Source organism: Carassius gibelio, chromosome B3 (assembly GCF_023724105.1).
Source record: "Carassius gibelio isolate Cgi1373 ecotype wild population from Czech Republic chromosome B3, carGib1.2-hapl.c, whole genome shotgun sequence".
Taxonomy (NCBI): Eukaryota; Metazoa; Chordata; class Actinopteri; order Cypriniformes; family Cyprinidae; genus Carassius; species Carassius gibelio.
Window position 1 is genome coordinate 18,320,912 of NC_068398.1, and position 19,612 is coordinate 18,340,523.

At 42.2% G+C, this 19,612-nt stretch overlaps 1 pseudogene and 4 gene segments (V, D, J or C); all 5 read left to right on the forward strand.

The window, feature by feature from the left end:
- The first annotated feature begins 395 nt into the window (after nt 1-395).
- LOC127952963 (immunoglobulin heavy variable 1-46-like) lies at nt 396-982 on the forward strand. The segment is given in 2 exon segments: nt 396-545; nt 643-982. Coding segments are annotated over 2 exon segments (372 nt in total).
- An 11,105-nt stretch (nt 983-12,087) lies between these two features.
- On the forward strand, nt 12,088-12,649 carry LOC127952988 (Ig heavy chain V region 914-like; annotated as a pseudogene).
- Nucleotides 12,650-14,275: 1,626 nt separating this feature from the next.
- Nucleotides 14,276-14,883, forward strand: LOC127952965 (Ig heavy chain V region 6.96-like). The segment is given in 2 exon segments: nt 14,276-14,471; nt 14,558-14,883. Coding segments are annotated over 2 exon segments (369 nt in total).
- A 1,670-nt stretch (nt 14,884-16,553) lies between these two features.
- Nucleotides 16,554-17,125, forward strand: LOC127952957 (immunoglobulin heavy variable 1-69-2-like). The segment is given in 2 exon segments: nt 16,554-16,662; nt 16,756-17,125. Coding segments are annotated over 2 exon segments (384 nt in total).
- A 732-nt stretch (nt 17,126-17,857) lies between these two features.
- Nucleotides 17,858-18,424, forward strand: LOC127952959 (Ig heavy chain V region 914-like). The segment is given in 2 exon segments: nt 17,858-17,990; nt 18,078-18,424. Coding segments are annotated over 2 exon segments (378 nt in total).
- The last annotated feature ends 1,188 nt before the right edge of the window (nt 18,425-19,612 follow it).

Below are 19,612 nucleotides of genomic sequence, written 5' to 3' on the forward strand. Positions count from 1 at the left end.
CACATTTACTTGAAGAATGTAATAGTATTAATACATTAACAAATGTTGAATAGTACATTAAAGCAATTATTCACTGCTTCCACAAGAGGGACTCCCAAACTTACATTGAAATCATGACTTTGTCTGAAAATGTAAATTGTTGAGACATATATTATATACCTATTTATGTCAAATAATTAAATTGTAGAGACAAAAATTATATCACAAAAAAAGTAATCAAAAACAGAGCTAAGAAATTAAGGTCAAATTAATTTAAAGTAAATGTGGTTAAGTTGGAGTTCACGTGTAATTCTTCAAGTATTTCAGTAACACCTCCTCATATCTCCACCCACATCTTACTTCAGCACTTTATATACAGCTCAAAAATGTGGCATATGCAAATTCACTCTCCACTTCACCTGTATATAATCACAATTCAGCTCAACAACTGGCAAACATTAAATGATCATTTAAATACACAGTATAGTTACAAAGCAGTCAAGGTGTTTTAACAATGATGTCAAAAAGCATTTGTCTGTTCATTATTGTAGTGATTTTAACTCAAGGTAAGTTTGACATTTCCCTTTTTTTTTCTAGCCAATAGCGTTCAATACACTAATGGATGCTCTACATCAATGTAATTTATTTATTTTTATTCCACAGGTATCAGTGGTGATGAAATCCGGTTGGATCAGTCATCTGCTGAGATAAAGAGACCTGGAGAAACAGTGAAGATCTCCTGTAAAATATCTGGTTTTACAATGACAAGCTACTACATGCACTGGATACGACAAAAACCAGGGAAAGCTCTGGAGTGGATTGGGAGAGTTAACTCTGGCTCTGGTAGTGTTGATTATGCAGATACAATGAAAAATCACTTCACGTTGAGTGAGGACGTGTCTCAAAGTACACAGTATCTTGAAGCCAAGAGTCTGAGAGAAGAGGACACTGCTGTTTATTACTGTGCTCGACAGACACACTGACTCCATCTGATGAAGCAGCTCTACAAGAACTGACAGTAACTGAAGTGAGAAGATTTCAATTAGCTTGATACCTGAATCCACATGAACATTACAACAAATTTAATCTTGATTGCAATAAAAATGTGTACATTTTAGCTTTCCGCCTTCAAATTTTGATAGTTTTCTTTATTTCTTTATTATACTATTCTCTCATTTCTAAAGTCTGTAACACTTTATAATAATGTTCAGTTATAAGTCATTTATAAATGATTAATTAATGATGAAGTAATCATTTACAAAACATGACTACACATTCTTAAATGATTCATATGTCATAATTTAACATTTTAGTAATGTTGTGTGTCATAGAAGACAGCTGTCTATACCCTCACCAGTCAGCACATACTATACACAGCAGAACACACTACTAAGTGTTCAACTCCTGTTATAGATGCTGTGTAAATGCATGAATCATTTATAACACTGTCTGCATCCCCTTATCTAAAATGTAAACTATTTATCACTTGTAAATGGGTTACATATCATTTGCAGATCTTTATAAATTATGTACAAACTGAAGTTTGTAAATTTACCATGTATTTGCCATATTCAAAGGTAGTGGTATACCTCTCAGTTACAGGATATACAAATCTATTCAAATCCCTTAAATGAGTTATTTCAATTATAAATATTATTATGCAAATATATTTTAATATTATATAGACCTCATTGAGCCCCTTACTCACTCCTTATAAACAACTTTATAGCCACTTCACAAAAATGTAAATGAAATATTTATATATTGACAATGAATGTTATCTTAGTTAATACACTATTGTATAAAAACGATGATTTTAAGCTCCCTACTCCACCCTATAATCTTAAGCATAACAATTTTGACAATATACAAAGTGTAACAGGCAGATAAATGTACATTAGTCACAATATCTATTTTTAAAACATTACAAAAAGCAGTATAAGGAACAGATAAAATGATGTGGGAGCTAAATTGCCAGCAAAACAATTTTGTGTGAGTTACAGAATAAAATTAAAGTGATTATTTGCTGCAAACATTCTCCAGATCTGCATACCATCTATGATGGTCATAAATCACAAGTGACTGCCAATAAGGACAGAGGTTTGACGTCACTGCCGCAAACCTGTGTCGTTGTGTTTAAGTGCCAATATTGAAAGTTTTAAAGGGGTGCTATTATGCTTTTTCACTTTTCAACTCTAGTTAGTCTGTAATGTTGAGCATAAAAAAGATTTGCAAGGTAACAAAGTTCAAATACATAATACTTTTCAAAAACTACAACGAACAACTCGTTCGGAATACAACTCATATTTTCCGGGATTTGTGATATCACAAAGATCGATGAATGGGATAACTGGTTGAGCTGCACTAGAGAAGGCATCGCGTGTTATCACTTCGCTTGTGTTCACAAAACAGATGAGCTAAGAGCGGTTACTATCATCCGGCTTTAAATCACACTCAAATTGATTTGATTTTGACACAATATTTACACTGAAGCTCACAACAGGCAGCTAAGGAATAAGGAGCGTGACTTTTCCTGACCACGCTCCGAGTGCAGCCAATCACAGCACAGACTGGCCCAGCTAACCAATCACAGCACTTCTTGTGTCAAAGGAATAGTTTAATGCCAGACTGGAAGAGAGGTTTTGTAATAATGTAAAATATGTGAAAAATTACTAGTATTAGCACCTGTTGAAGTACACCCCCAAAGACTTTGTAGAAGACCATAACAGAACCCCTTTAACGGATGAGATGCAGCCATGCACTGTTATTAATGTACAATAATTATATTACGGAAAACAAATATTTTTCTCACAGTGGTATGACATTTAACACATTTACAAGTTAAATAGTTTTCACTTTCGATTAGGGGATGCAGAAAGTCTTATAATAAATTACTTGTTTATATACAAATAATTTGTAACGTAAGAAAAGTCTACAAATGCTATGCAACACATTTACAAGTGATGAATAGTTTACTCTTTAGATTAGGGGATGCAGAAAGTGTTATAATAAATCACTTGTTTATATACAAATCATTTGTAACATGTAAGAAAGGTCTACGAATGATATGTAACACATTTACAAGTGATGAATAGTTTACACTTTATATTAGGGGATGCAGAAAGCTTTGTAAATGATTTATTTATGCGTTTACACATAATCTATAACAGGTTTTGAACACGTTGTAGTGTGTACTGCAGTGTAAGTGCTGACTGGTGAGGGTATAGACAGCTTTCTTCTCTGACACACATGGAGTCTTTAACTCTGTGCACCTGATGTGAGCTTCAGTGGAAGGTAAAACCAGTTGAGAGGTTCATTTTCTCACTAGATCCCACACAGAACACAGGTCTGTGCTGATGAGTGAAAGGATTTAACACAAGCCACTGGAATCACCTGAGGCATTTATAAATGTTTATCCAAACAAATGAATTACTCTTCTTAAAAAATAGTGCTCTAGCATACCTACATGTTTGTGCTTTTGAACACAGACCTTACAACTTTGACAATATATCATATATTGATTATTTACTAATGGCTTGTTCATAATTTGTTCATGATTAACAATTATTGAGATAATTATACAAAACAATTTTGACATAAATACTTAAATGATTTATAAGTGATACATACTGTATCAACTAATAACTTATAAACCCTCTACTAATGATCTGTTTGATTAATTTATTGATTTTAACTTTTTTAAGATAACTTACAACACATTTGTAAATTGATAGCACACCATTCATTAATCATTTAGGAACGTATAGTCATGTTTTGTAAATTATTTGTACATAATTAACTACTAACTTATATGTGACTTATAACTGAATTAATAAAACATTATTAAAATGTTAACTTATTACTTATTAATCATTTATGAAAGTATAGTCCTGTTTTGTAAATTATTAGTTCACCATTAACTAATCATTTATAATTGACTTATAACTCAACATTATTATAAAGTGTTACCCTAAATTAATTTTTCTGGAATAGAAGATGTGATTCGAATCTAACCTAAATAACATTATAATTTTGAGGAATGGAAAAACTTGCATTTTTAGTTTTGGGTGAACTATATTTTTACATGTATTATGTATGTGTATATTTCTTTTTAAAATCAAAATGTTGATACGTATGTTCAAATTATGTAGATATACAAACAATTTATTTTGATTTGATGATTGAAGGGAAGCTTAAAAGTTAATTTAAATTCCCCTGTCCTCTCTGTCCCACTCCTAAAGGATCTTTACCTAGGCCTTAAAATGTCCAACCCAGCACCAGTCCTCCAAAACCACTGCAAACAGACAAACAGACAAACTACCAAAAACATCAATCATAAAAATGTCTAGCATTTACTGCAACCACACCAACGACAGTAACAGTCTGATTTATTTACTAGTTAATAATAAATATACTTGAGTTAATGCAATTTGAAATGTGCTTTTGAAAATAATATTGTACAATAATTAAATAAATAAAGCATTAACTCATCAAGTCAACTTAAATATTTGTAGAGATAACTTAGATAAAACAACATTCTGTTTTTTACTTTACAGCAATGTTTCACATTTTTACACATTATTACTAATTCTTACATTTCACTAGTTCACGCTTACATATAATTAGCTGAGGTATGGTATGCGTATTTGGCGTGCTGTCCGGGGAAGGGCTCCGAGCTCGGGAATTGCCCGAACCTAGAGTACCCCCCCTTCCCCGTATATTGTAAAGTGAACTTGAAGTGGGGAGATGGGGTGGAGGAGGGATGCTGATAAACCGTCAATGGATAGAGGTAAGTCAGCGATATTTATACTGTGGGATTGATTACTTGATTGTGGTCCACCTGTGATGATTAGGCTAAGTATCTGACGCGCTCCTCCCGAATCTTCATAGATAATTACATTTCACTAGTTCACGCTTACATATAATTAGCTGAGGTATGGTATGCGTATTTGGCGTGCTGTCCGGGGAAGGGCTCCGAGCTCGGGAATTGCCCGAACCTAGAGTACCCCCCAAAAAGGCAAATGTACAAGAGGACAGCCGCCAGTTTAAAGAATGCCCCCCAAAAAGCAGAGTACTGGCGGGGGCTGATTTGGTTTCTGAGAAGTTATCTCGTTGGCAGGCTGGAAGGGCCTACGTACTCCGGAGGGAGTGACTTGGGCGTTGAGAGAGTAGGCCCTACCAGCTGCAGCTAGTGAACTACGTGGTTGTTGGCGCCCGGTCGGTAGGGCTCGGGCCGATGCTCAACTGGAGTTTTTTTTTTTTTGACGTTGGATCGGTGAGCCCTACCAGCCGATGAGGAGGAGCGGCGTGGTTGTGGTGCCCGACCGGGAGGACCCGAGTTGCCTCGACCGGAATAGGTCACGGTGTTGGCGTACGGGCCCTACTGTCTGATAGCCCCTGCTATTCAGTGGGTGAAGGGCCTAACGCTGACCGAGAGGGCCCATGAAGCCTCCGACAGGAGATTGAGACTCAGGATGACGGACGTCTGGGTCCTCTCGGTTAGGCAGATAAAAAGTTTTTGGGCCAGCCGACAAGGAGGACTCTGGCAACATCCGACGGGAGATCCCGACTCACGGCATCGGCTGGATGAGATTCGCTTGCGGCTGGCAAGCATAGGCCCGTACGGGAGACTCTCGCCAGACGTCTGAAGGGAGCGCACGCGACAGACGGGTAAGCCTCGGCGGACGGGGAGGGTTGGAAAGGAAAACCCGACTGGGAGGACTCTCGCAGCATCCGATGGGGCCTCTAACTCAGAACATCGAACGGGTAAGCCTCGCCAGACGGGGTTAAAAGATGTGAGAGTAGCTGAGGGTAGCTTTTTTTTTTTTTTTTTTTTTTTTTTTTTTTTGCAGGATTTGGCGAGAGGACGAGACTCGTAGCGTCGGACGGTTAAGCCTCGCCTACCGTCAAATGGAAAGGTAAGTTGTGTGGCCGAGAGACTGTTACCGACGTTCGAAGGGAGCACACGCATCGAACGGGTAAGCCTCGCCGACCGTAGGGTGGAAACGTAAAGCAAGTCTGTCCAGGAGGCTCTCGCCAGCGTCCGAAGGGAGCACACACATCGAACGGGTAAGCCTCGCTGACCATAGAAAAGGAAAAGGTAAGGTTGTCTAACCGGGAGGCTCTCGCCGGCGTCCGAAGGGAGCACGCGCATCGAACGGGTAAGCCTCTCCGGATGGCGGACAGAAAAGGTAACGATAGGTGGCCAGGAGGCTCTTGCCAGCGTCCGGCGGGGACAAACTGGGTGAGCTTCGCAGGCCGTAGGATGGAAAAGGTAAGTTGCGTGGTCGTTAGGCTGTCGTCGGCGTTTAAGGGAGTTTGCTACTCCTGGCAAGAGACGGTTTAGCCTTGGTGACCATAGGAAGGAAGGAGAGTTTATTGTGTGTTTGGTACTTGCAGCATTTAAGCAGCTTGCTTGTAGGTTTGTAACCTGAACCACACAGTAGGGTCGTGGTTGGCTGGCCAGGAGGCTGTCGCCGGCGTCCGATGGGAGCACTCGCATCGGACGGGTAAGCCTCACTGGCCGAGGGTGGAAAAGGTCAGGTTGTCTAGCCAGGAGGCTCGGACCGACGTCCGATAGGAGCTTAGCTCCAGGAATCGAACGGGTAAACCTCTCTGGCTGAAGGACGGAAAAGGTTGTCCGGCCGGGAGGCTCTTACCTTCGTCCGACAGGAGCTTAGCTCCCGGATAGAACGGTTAAGCCTCGCTGGCCAAAGGACGGAAAAGGTAAGGTTGTCTAGCCGGGAAGCTCTCGCCTACGTTCAATGGGAGCCTTGACTCCATGCGTTGGACGGGTAAACCTCTCCGTACGTAAGACAGAAATGGAAAAGCAGGTAGCCGGGGGCTTTCACCTAGGTCCGAAGGGAGTGTGAGCTCCTGGCAACGAACGGGTAAGCCTTATTGGCCGCAGAATGGAAAAGGTGAGGTTGTCTGGCCGGGAGGCTCTCGTCGGCATCCGAAGGGAGCTCGTGCTCCTGTCATCGGAGAGAGAAGCCTCGCTGGTCATAGGATAGAAAAGGTTAGGTTGTTTGGCCGGGAGTGTGCGGCTGGAGTCGGCGGTATTAATAGAAATTTACTCGTCGGTATTCGGTAGGGATGTGTCGCTGAGGGTTTTTTTTTTTTTTTATTTATGGCCGATGAGGGTTTGGTGAGCTTTCTTTATGTGAAACTGGTTTATTCTGATGTAGCTTTGGTATGCTTCTGAGGACCATCTTCCTAGAGTTTGGATCTGTTGGTTGGAGAGGCCTTTTTGTGCAGCTGAAGTTGCTGCCCCGATGCGAAATGAATGGGTGGAGAAATTGTTCGCTGGGATGCCTGATAATTGCAGGACGCATTTGAGGTGTTTTTGGAACCAGAAACGAGTGACTGGTTTTTTGGACTCGTCGGTGAATAGGGGTTCGTGTGGGGATTTTGCCTGGGAATTTCTAAGGTGTAAAAAGGCGAGGACGGATTGGAAAGGCTGGATTGGGGAGGGGAGATTGAAAATGTATATGAAATGGCCTTTGTTGGTTTGGTCTGTTTTGCTTTGTTTGATTAAATAAGCGATTGTTTCGTCATCTAGTATGGTTAGGTCTGACACGGTGGGGTTGATTTTAGGATTAAATTTGGAAGAGATCGTAAGCTCCGAGCACCTGAGAAAACCGAAAAAGGCAAGGATGAACATAGCGTCGAGCGTGCGGGCAATGCTGAGGGGTTGGTAATTTGTGCGGAGGGTGTGGATACATTTTGTGAGGATATCTAGCGTTATGGGTTTTCTGGTGTCTGGATGGGTGGGCTGGGATCGCTGGATCCCTTTGATTAGGAGGGAGGTTTGTGAATTATTTATTTCCTGTGAAGGAGCGCCGGTCATTAGTTTGTGAAAAAACTGGACTCCGCTCAGGTAGTTTTTTATAGATCTGACTTGGAGACCCTTGGTGCCGTTGAGGAACGAAATGAAAGAGGTGATGGAGAGTAGAGAAAAATCTGGGAAAGGGATGTTATAGGTGAGGTGAAATGACTTAAAGCATCTCCATGCAGTCACGTATGACTGGAGGGTTCTGGGAGAGACTGCTTGGAGAATAGAGTCCAGTGATGCTTCAAGGAGTGGTTTTAGAGGGTGAGTTACGGAAATATTAATTCTGAATAGTGAGGAACCGGAGTGGGGAATTGGTCCGCCTCTGGAGCCAGCGTCCTGAATTTCTGAAACAGAAAACGAGACAGGGAGTCAGCGATTTGGTTTTCTGTACCTGGGACGTGCTTTGCGCTAATTATGAATTGGTCGCATGCTGCGATCCATATGAGACGTCTAAGGAGAGGCATGAGGGCGGGGGAGTGAGAACGGCCTTTGTTTATGCACTGAACTACGGCTTCGTTGTCGCAGTGCACTAAAATGCTTTTAGTTGTCCATTCATTGCCCCACAGGAAGGCTGCTACTACGAGGGGATAGAGCTCGAAAAGAGCTGAGGACTGGGTCGAGTCCTGCATCTGGGGGGGCCATGTGGACGCGAACCAACGGCCTTGGTAGAAACCTCCGAAACCGATTGAGGGAGCCGCGTCTGTAAACAGCTGCAAGTCGATGGGAGACGAGATTAAATTGTTATAAAAAAAAGAAAGCCCGTTCCATTGTCTAAGGAACAGGATCCATAATTTAAGTTTGTTGCGGCATGCATGGGTTAGGGGGATGAGGTCCTCGAGCGCGTGAACTGATGATGCGAGTGTTAGAAGGTGCGCGATGAATGGGCGTCCTTGTGGAATTATGCGCATGGCGAAATTTAAATGCCCGAGCAGGGAAAGAAGTTCGCGTTTAGAACAACAAGGGCTGTCGAGGAGGGTGGATGAGACGAGAATTATTCTATCAATCTTTTCCTTTGGCAGGGAGAGCTGAAATTTAGCTGAGTCGAGGTAGATGCCGAGGAACTCTATGGTTGTGGCAGGGCCCATGGTTTTTTCCTGAGCGATGGGAATCCCGAGCTCGGAAAAGACTTTTTGGACGGTGAGGATATGGGCGGCTGGGATTGCCTTGGGCGATGAAATGACCAGGAAGTCATCTAAGAGATGGATAATATGTGGGATTGCGTAATTGTTGGAAAGGATCCAGCAAACGGCTTCTGATAGCATATCGAAAATTTTGGGGCTGCTTTTGCATCCGAAGGTTAACCGGACGGCGAAATAGTATTTCTTGAGCCATCGTATCCCGAACAGGTGCCAAAAATCCGGATGGATGGGCATCACTTTAAAAGCAGAAGTGATGTCTATTTTTGCTAACCAGGCTCCTCGGCCCGCGATTTTAATCAGTTCGACTGCCTGATCTATGTCTTGGTATTTGAGTGAAAATTCGTCGAGGGGTATCAAACTATTAATGCTCGGGACTGTGGAATTATGCGGAGATGACAGGTCTACTATTAGGCGTTTCTTACCAGAAAATTTTCTCGTAGCCACTCCGATTGGGCTGACTCTGAACATTTTGAAGGGGGGGGTATTGAAGGGCCCGATCATGAAGCCTGACTCAACTTCTTTTTTGATGAGGTTAGCTACTATATCGGGCTCTGCGAGGGCGGATTGGAGATTACGGCAGACAGTGTTTTGGGTAAGCTCGCAAACGACGCCCGGGTTAAAACCGTGTTTGAGGCCAGACAGGAGATAATTAGTAAATTCTTTGTCGGGATGGTGTGCTAGTTCAATGGTCATGCGAAAAATATTCACAGGAGTCGATAGGTAATTTTTTGATTTTTTATTTACGGCTTTATGCACGGTGCAAACTATGCGTGCATGAGCACCGCCACAGAACTTGCAGGAGTGTAGATAGCGGCAATGCTGTCTGATGCATTTCCCGTTGTTGAAGGCGATGCATAGCTGTGTGCTTTCTTCTCCTGGTTGGGCTAGGCGTGAGTTTGCTGAGGTAACTGATTTTGGGACATAGCTGGTGGATTTTGCCGGGGGAGTAAGAGAGTGTTGGGTTGTGTCCGGGTTTATTTGTGGGCAGGTTGTGGTGGAGTGAGCCACGGACCTGCAGATTGCGCACGAAATGCTCCTACAGCCTAGGAATACGCGACTGTGCAAGTCGGAGTCGATCGCTCCCCAGTAAGGGCACTGGTTCCACTGAGCTATTCGGATGGCACATTTAGCGGAAAAAAGCTTGTGGTAAGTGTAGAAGTGCCCCCCTCCGTAGGACAACGCGAGTTCGGCTATTATTGACAAATAATCGTTTAGTTCGCGTTGCCTGTGGGGGAAGGCTGAGCAGATTATCTCGGTGTAGCGGTTGAATGCGATGGTGAATTCGGAGAAGGAGAGTAGTCGAGATGAAAGGGGATTTGGATTTTTTAGCGTGACTGAGAAGTCCCCGCAGTCTATTTGGCGGTTTGAATCGGATGTGGGCAGGAGAGAAAGGAGAGACGAGAGATCTACATCCGCACCTGCTAATATCTGTGCCCGAATGCTGTGGGTCACTTGGGGAGGTTCGAGGGCGACAGCGTTTGATGGGATGGGCATTGGTGTAGCAGTGAAGAGTGAATGGGGGGATTTCGCTTGGAGGAGGGTGGTGGCGACAACTGGGGGCGGAGCTGTGTTTGGCAGCGATTGCGGCCAAGCGCTTGCTTGAGCCGCGGGCCCGGAGTTTGAGGCCGCGGGTTGCGGGGCTGGGTTGGGCGGCCAGTATGGCCAGGCAGTTGCTTGGGCCGTTGGCCCGAAGCTGGGATGGGCTAGAGTCGGGGCTGTGTAAGGCGGCCAGTTCGGCCAAACGTTAGCATGAGCGGCGGGCTCGGAGCTCGGCAGAGTGGGAGGCGGGGCATTGTGTGACAGCCAGTTCGACCAAGCGCTAGTTTGGACCGCGGGCACGAAGCTGGAGGAAGCGGGAGGCGGCGCTGTATGTGGCGAACTGTTCGGCCAAGCGCTTGCCTGGGCTGCGGTGTTGGTATTGAAAGTTCCGTATGGAGGGGCTGCGATGGGTGGAGGAGGCGGCCAGGAGCCTCCTTGGGCTTCGGCGCCCTGTGCTGTTTGAATTGGAGCCGCGGAAGGAGGCTGAGCTCCGGGCGACATAGCGAGCGCCCTTGCGGTTGGAACCGGGGCGCGGCCCAGGCTTGCTGAAGGCCTCTTGCTACGGCTTGATAGCCGCTGCGAGCTAGGCCTAGCGGCGGAGGATGGTGGAGTGCTTTGAGGCGAATTTTGAGGTACTCCTTTCTTTTGTCGTTTCTTTGGTACAGGGGTTGACTGGGGAGAAATGTTATTATTTAGATTTTTTGTATACATGTCGTAAAGTTCGGATTTGTTTAACTTGCTTGATGGTGTGATGTCGTTTTTGGACAGGGCCTGCCTCAGACTCGACACCGTCCATTTGTCGATTGGCGGAATCGTATGCCTGGCCGAGCGGTAGGAGGACGCGGGGGAGTCAGCCGCGGTTCTCGCCGGAGGCGGCGAAGGTAGGCCTAGGCGTCTTGGGAGGCGAGTAGCTGCTCGCGCCGTACCGCGCCCGCGGGTTGGAGCCTGGGGCTCGATTTGGTTGCCACGCCGGGAAGGGGTGGCCTTGGAGCCGGCTGGCTGCAGTGATGGGGCTGGGGAAGAGCTGGATGAGTCTTCTGACGAGGAATCTCGGTTTTGGGACATGGTGCATGCGGACCAAAATGCTGATAAACCGTCAATGGATAGAGGTAAGTCAGCGATATTTATACTGTGGGATTGATTACTTGATTGTGGTCCACCTGTGATGATTAGGCTAAGTATCTGACGCGCTCCTCCCGAATCTTCATAGATAATTACATATAGTGAAGAAATCAGGCTGTAACTGTCATTGATGCAGGTGCAGTAAATGTTAGAGGTTTTTATGATTGGTGTTTTTGTTAGCTGTTAGTTTGTGCGTTTACAGTGGTTTTGGAGGACTGGTGCTGGGATGTGGCATTGGAGTATGACAGAGAGGACAGGGGGGGTTAAGTTCACTTTTGAGCGTCCTTTATTCATCAAAGCAAAAAGTAACCTTTGATACCCCTGAAAATCCCTGTACTGCCCTAAAAACTAAATAAATTGTGAATTATGTATTATATCAATCAGATTTCAATTAAAACTAAATTCTCAGTTCCAGTGTTGCCAGAGTTAAATGTTTTTCAGAGTATATGCAAATGTAATGATGTAGGAGGGAGGGTCAGTGTTGTTAAACTTTAGAAAGACTTGAGCTATAAAACAAAAGTCTCAGTCAGTGTTTGTGTCCAGCTGAAGTGAAGATAAATATTTTACAGTTCACAGTTTCGGGGTGATGATGGAAGTGTTACTGCATTTGGTTTTGCTTTTGATCATTTCATGTGAGAAACTCTTAATATTTTCTGAATTGTTGAGGACATCTCAATTTTCTAAATCATCTAACATGATTTATTTTATCTTTTTCAGCTGTTAGTGGTCAGTCTTTGACCTCCTCAGATTCTGTGGTGAAAAAGCCTGGAGAATCAGTGACTCTGTCCTGCACTGTGTCTGGATTCTCAATGAGCAGCTACTGGATGCACTGGAACCAGGGAAAGCACTGGAGTGGATTGGATTTATAGACGGTGGTTCAAGTGCATATTATGCTCAGTCTCTACAGGGACAGTTCTCCATCACCAAAGACACCAGCAAAAACATGCTGCATTTAGAGGTGAAAAGCCTGAAGACTGAAGACACAGCTGTTTATTACTGTGCTAGAGACTCACAGTAAGACAAAAAACAGGAGGGCTGAACAAAAACCATTCATGCATCACAAAAAAATAGCAATTCTGCAAACATCCCAAAAATATAAAATACTACCTGTTTTCAGATGTTAGTCATTATTTTTATTTTAAAATAATGGTCCATAGATAAAAAGTAACTATGCTGGAAGAAGTGCAGGGCAAATGAGTTCAGAAACACTTCAGCTACTATTAACTACTCTGGAAACAAGAATAACTAATCATTAAGAAATAATGAATTTAGGCTTTAGACTGAGTTGATTTCTTATTAGACAATAAATAATTACCAAATGAGATTAAACTCTTAAACTCAAACTAATTCTTAACTAAGAAAACTATAAAGAATTTCCAGTTAATTACTAACTACATTATTAATGTGAGACACAATCACTTTGTTTTATTTTACTGTGAACATGGTCATAAAATAAATTTATAAATACATAAAATAAAGTGACTAACATAATATATATATATATATATATATATTTATTTTATATATATATATATATATATATATATATATATATATATATATATATATATAATTTTTTTTATTTTATAAAAGTGACAATAATGACAACTATTGTTACAAGATAAGCAAGAAAAGGTCATGCTTGGGGTGTTATTTTTATTTTTGGACTGACTTTCAAAATCAGCTGGGGATGGACAATGCAAATTAATTGTACCCTCTGTCTTAAAAACCCTCCATATTGAACTCCTCAGTATTTTGTCAGTGAGATTTTTGTACAAAAACTGTTGCAAAAATGGTTCTCACCATTACGTTTAATAAGCACAATAGTATTTATGCAAGGTAAGTATGATTTAGGAATACATTTGTATACTACTTTATTACTGAGTGATGTAGAACATGGTCTGACTTTTATTTTAACAGAGTGCCAAGGTCAAACACTGACTGAGTCTGAGTCAGTCATTATCAAACCAGGGAACAATCATAAACTGACCTGTACCTTCTCTGGGATTGATGTTGGAGCTGCAGTTATTTGATGGACAAGACAAGTTGAAGGAAAAGCGCTTGAGTGGATCTCATATATTTCTGCTCCAAGTGCCAGAGACAAATATTACTTTAAAACTGTTGAAGGACGATTCACCATCTCCAGAGACAACAGTAAAATGCAGGTGTATCTGCACATGACAAATCTGCAGACTGAAGACACTGCCGTTTATTACTGTGCTCGAAAAACACAGTAACACAAGAGACTTCTGTGCAGTACATAAACTTAATGTGCTTTGGAGAAACTATACACTGTTCAGGCCAGACCTTATCAAAACAGTTCAGATGGTAAAGAAAAAAATCTGCCCATCTCTCATTCTTCAATATCAACATTAATACTGTAATGTAGAAATAGTCAGTCATCTCATCACAGTTCATCCCAAAACACGTTGTTCCAACTATGAATAAAGGAAACTCTGATTACTTTTGTGTGTGAAACAGTGTATGTACTATATATTGGAGGAACAATTTCTTATGTTTTGTATGATTTGAGAAAACTGGATTAGGATTAAAAAAAAAAAAAAACATGCAAATAATTGGTAATCATCTATCATAGCCTAGTGAATAAGTAACAAACAATACATATAAAGGCAGACATGGTTACAGAGGTTAATAAGGGCACAGAAATGCAAATGTACCTTTAGAGGGCACCCTATGCAAACCTACTTCTATTTGTCTTCCTCAAAAGTCTCCAAGCTATTCATCTCCAGACATAAAACTTGTTTGTGACTTTGATGCATCAGCCTGCTCTTTTCACAACATGACAATGGATATTGTGTCTAAACTGGGTTTTATCTTCATGTTTGCTCTCACAGAATGTAAGATTGTCTTAAAAACCTGTTGATAATCAGACTTATTCATGTGCACTGGTGTAAATGTTAATGTTGAACTGTTTGTTTTTCAGTCTGTTGGGGTCAAACACTGACTGAGTCTGAGTCAGTGGTCATTAAACCTGGAGGATCTCACAGACTCATCTGTACATTCTCTGGATTTAGTAGTGACCCAGACTTAGCTTGGATCAGACAGACTGCAGGAGGAGGTCTGGAGTGGCTGGCATACATCTCATCTGGTAGTGGTACTATATACTACTCTCAGTCTGTTCAGGGACGCTTCACCATCTCCAGAGACAACAGCAAGAAACAGATGTATCTGCAGATGAATAATATGAAGAATGAAGACACTGCTGTATATTACTGTGCAAGAGAGACACAGTGATGAATACAGCTACAGCACTGCACAAATATCTGAAATGAGTTTTTATTTCTCAACATAAAACCTCAGTGAATAAATTTTTATTAAACATTAAATTATTTTTTGCTTATACAATGCTATCAGATGTCTTCAGGAGAATTTGCATGGAGGCACAAGTCATACAGTATGGACAAACTGTTTGATGTTTTTGGTGAAGCTCTCATTATTTACTTTTGGTAAGAATGTTTAATACAACAGCAAGGTGATTATTATTAATCTTAGCTGAATTTTTCTATTTGACAGGGCTGTCAAATGATTACAAAATGATTTGATTTTTAATCAAATTAATCAGAATTTTCAGTGGATTAATCAGGATTAATCACTATTTGCAATTACACCTGAATCCTATCCATTTTTTTCTGAAATGCATACCAAAAGATAAATAACAGGACACAGATACATAATTTTCATGTATTGATTCATCAATATGTGGTTCTTTTTTTCTGAATTTCAAAAGTTTAACATTTACTTAGATCGAATTTACCTGAGCACTATATCAAACCATGCCATTTAACTACAGATAGTGTAAGAGTTTTAGGTGAACCAGTGGTTAAATATAGCCACATATCTATGAAATTATGCATAGAGAAACTCGAAAGAATGAAACACAAACATGCGCCACCATCACATAAGCAGCACTCTAGGCACTCTTGTTTTTGTGAGGTGTTCATATTTGCTCTGTCACAATAGTTTAGGATCAATATTTTCACGTTCTGAAGACTTCAAGTGAGAGTAAAACAAAGTAAAAATGCATATGCTTTCCCAAACAGCTGTAATTTTCGATGCATTGCATGTATGCGTTCTGCGCATGCGCAGTGTGAAACACAGGACGCTATAACAGGAAGAAGCTCCAGCGTATCACCCAAGGTCGTCTCTGTTTATCGAGCTTGGCATGAATGTATTTGAGAGTAACTGGGGTAAAACCTTAAGCTTCTTCGGTGTTTTCGTCGCGGTGCTCGCAGCTGTTTTTTACTGTCTTGAGAATTCAGAGATCGACCAGACTTTCCTGACCTGAATAATGTGTCAGACAGCACATGCGTGAAATGCGTTAAAAAATTTGACGTAATTAACAACAAACAACTAATTAACGTCAGCCCTAATACATACATTACTCAGGATAATGTATTTCTAACTGACTGTAGTAAAAATATATATTTATCAGAAACAGAAACAGATGGGATCTCAGAGCATGTTGTTCACATGGACAGTTGCTAATGGCATCTCACGGATTGAAAACACACAACACCTGGTTTTTAAAACAGTCCATTAGCAGAATTAAAATAAATGAATAAATAAAACAGACATTGTTTCCATACACACAAGCTGACATTCCATAATTGTAATTTGAGAACCTGAAAAGCAACACAATCACTTTTGAGTAAAAAAAAAAAAAAAAATGTTAACATTTACTTGAAGAATGTCAATATATATATATATGTATATATATAGAGCCAAGAAATTAAGATCAATTTAAAGTAAATGTGGTTAAACTGGTGTTCATGTGTAAATTCAGTATTTCAGTAACACCTCCTCATATTTCCACCCACATCTTACTTCAGCACTTTATACAGCTCAAAAATGTTGCATATGCAAACTCACTCTCCACTTCACCTGTATATAATCACAATTCAGCTCAACAACTGGCAAAGATTAAATGATCATTTCTATACACCGTATAGTTACAAAGCAGTCAAGGTTTTTTAACAATGATGTCAAAAAGCATTTGTCTGTTCATTATTGTAGTGATTTTAACTCAAGGTAAGTTTGACATTGTCTTTATTCTAGCCAAGAGCATTCAATACACTAATGGATGCTCTACATCAATGTAATTTATTTATTTTTATTCCACAGGTATCAGTGGTGATGAAATCCGGTTGGATCAGTCGTCTGCTGAGATAAAGAGACCTGGAGAAACAGTGAAGATCTCCTGTAAAATATCTGGTTTTACAATGACAGAGCACTACATGAACTGGATACGACAGAAACCAGGGAAAGCTCTGGAGTGGATTGGGAGAGTTAACTCTGGCAGGAGTTCTAGCTCTGGTTATCTTATTTACGCAGACTCCATGAAAAATCACTTCACGTTGAGTGAGGACGTGTCTCAAAGTACACAGTATCTTGAAGCCAAGAGTCTGAGAGAAGAGGACACTGCTGTTTATTACTGTGCTCGAGAGACACACTGACTCCATCTGATGAAGCAGCTCTACAAGAACTGACAGTAACTGAAGTGAGAAGATTTCAGTTAGCTTGATACCTGAATCCACATGAACATTATAACACTGCAAATGTAATCTTGATTGCAATAAAAATGTGTACATTTTAGATTTCTGCTTTCAAATTTGAATAGTTTTTCTGTATTTCTTTATAATGCTATTCTCCCATTTCTAAATTCTTATAAATAGTTTCTGGAATAGCAAATGTGATTTTAACCTAAATAACATTATACTTTCACTGTATGGAAATATAAAAATGTTGATATGTAGGTTCAAATTATGTAGATATACAAATGTACTTTTTTGTTTTTGATGACTAAAGGGACACTTAAAAGTGAATTTAAACTCCCCTGTCCTCTCTGTCCCACTCCAACCTCCTAAAGGATCTTTACCTAGGCCTTAAAATGCCAAATCCAAGCACCAGTCCTCCAAAACCACTAAAAAACAGACTTACTGTAAAAACTACCAAAAACACCAATCATAAAAACATCTAACATTTACTGCACCCACACCAACGACAATAACAGCCTGATGTCTTTACTAGTGTGCCATAATTAATAATAACTAGGTAAACATGAGAAAGATTGCTTTGAAAAAGTATTGGTTGTTTTATCTAAATTATCTGTATATATGGTTAAGTTGATTTGATGAGTTTTTCAGAAAATATGTTTACTTCTTTTTCAGAATATATGCAAATGTAATGAGGTATTAGGGAGGGTCAATTACTTTAAAAAGACTTGTGCTATTAAACAAAAGTCTCAGTCAGTGTTTGTGTCCAGCTCCAGTGAAGATACATATTTTACTCTACAGTTCACAGTTTCGGGGTGATGATGGAAGTGTTACTGCATTCAATTCTGCTGTTGATCATTTCATGTGAGAAACTCTTATTTTCAACAGATAAGTTATATAGGATCTACATTCTTCTAAATCATCTAATATGATTTTTTGCATGTTTTTCAGCTGTTAGTGGTCAGTCTTTGACCTCCTCAGATTCTGTGGTGAAAAAGCCTGGAAAATCAGTGACTCTGTCCTGCACTGCGTCTGGATTCTCAGTGAGCAGCTATTACATGCACTGGATCCGTCAGAAACCAGGGAAAGCACTGGAGTGGATTGGATTTATAGACACTGGCTCAAGTGCATATTATGCTCAGTCTCTACAGGGACAGTTCTCCATCACCAAAGACACCAGCAAAAACATGCTGCATTTAGAGGTGAAAAGCCTGAAGTCTGAAGACACAGCTGTTTATTACTGTGCTAGAGACTCACTGTTACTCAAAAGACTGCAGGACTGAACAAAAACTATTCATGCAGCAGATCACGGAAGAAAGTGACAATGATGAAAGTGACAATGATGACAACTATTTGTGGCGAGTGGGGCGGGGCTGAGAGGCGTGGGAACAAGGAGTGAGGCCAGGTGTAGTGATTGGAGATGAGCTACACCTGCGCCCCACCGCCGGTCTTGAGTCCCACGTAGGAGATGGAAGGATATAAAACTGGAGTGACGACCGTGAAGGACGAGAGAGGACCAGGCCTGGGACATTATTTTATGTGTTTGCTTTTTATTTGTGCGCGTCAGTCGCCGTGAGGGGCTGACGCGCTGTTTTGTTTACTTTGAATATTAAAATTATGTTTTGATTGTGCGCCGGTTCCCGCCTCCTTCTTCCCGATGAATAGGAAGGGAACCTCATTACAGTGGTGCCGAAGCCCGGGAGAAGGAGGGACGCGCTGCTGAAGATCCCTCGCTACTGTGGTGATCCGCAGTGCCCTCGAGCTGGCGAGGTATGTGCCGCCAGGGACGCTCGAGGCGGTGGGCTGGAGCGAGTTGCCGGGGACGGGCGAGCTCGCTGCTGGCCGCCCACGATATGGAGGGGCGGCTGCCGTCCGTGAGGGAGCGGAGGAGTCGGCGCCGTTCGCCAGGGGGCCGGAGCCTGCCGCCTCCGTGAAGGAATCCGGAGGGGCAGGGAACGGGGGACTCCTGCCGGCTGCCCAAACCCGGAGGAGCCGTCGCCGTCCATCGGGCGGCGGAGGAGTGTCGCGCCGTCCGCCGAGGGCCGTCCAGTGCCACCGCCAGGCACCGCGGAGGAGATCACCCAGCTGGTGGAGGGCCGAGCAGCAGTGCGTCTGGGAACCGGATTTTTTTTTTTTTCCTCTCTCCCCTCTCTCGTCCTTGTCGCTCCTCCTTCCATCTCCTTTTCTCTCGCCTCGTCTGTCCTACCCCCAGGTTCCTGCAGGTCCCCGTGAGCGGTCCCCCCCGGAGGGAAGGGGGGGGGGGGGAGTAGAGCGCAGTCTCGAGGGTACCCCCCGGCCTGCGAGGGGCGATGGGGGTATGTGGCGAGTGGGGCGGGGCTGAGAGGCGTGGGAACAAGGAGTGAGGCCAGGTGTAGTGATTGGAGATGAGCTACACCTGCGCCCCACCGCCGGTCTTGAGTCCCACGTAGGAGATGGAAGGATATAAAACTGGAGTGACGACCGTGAAGGACGAGAGAGGACCAGGC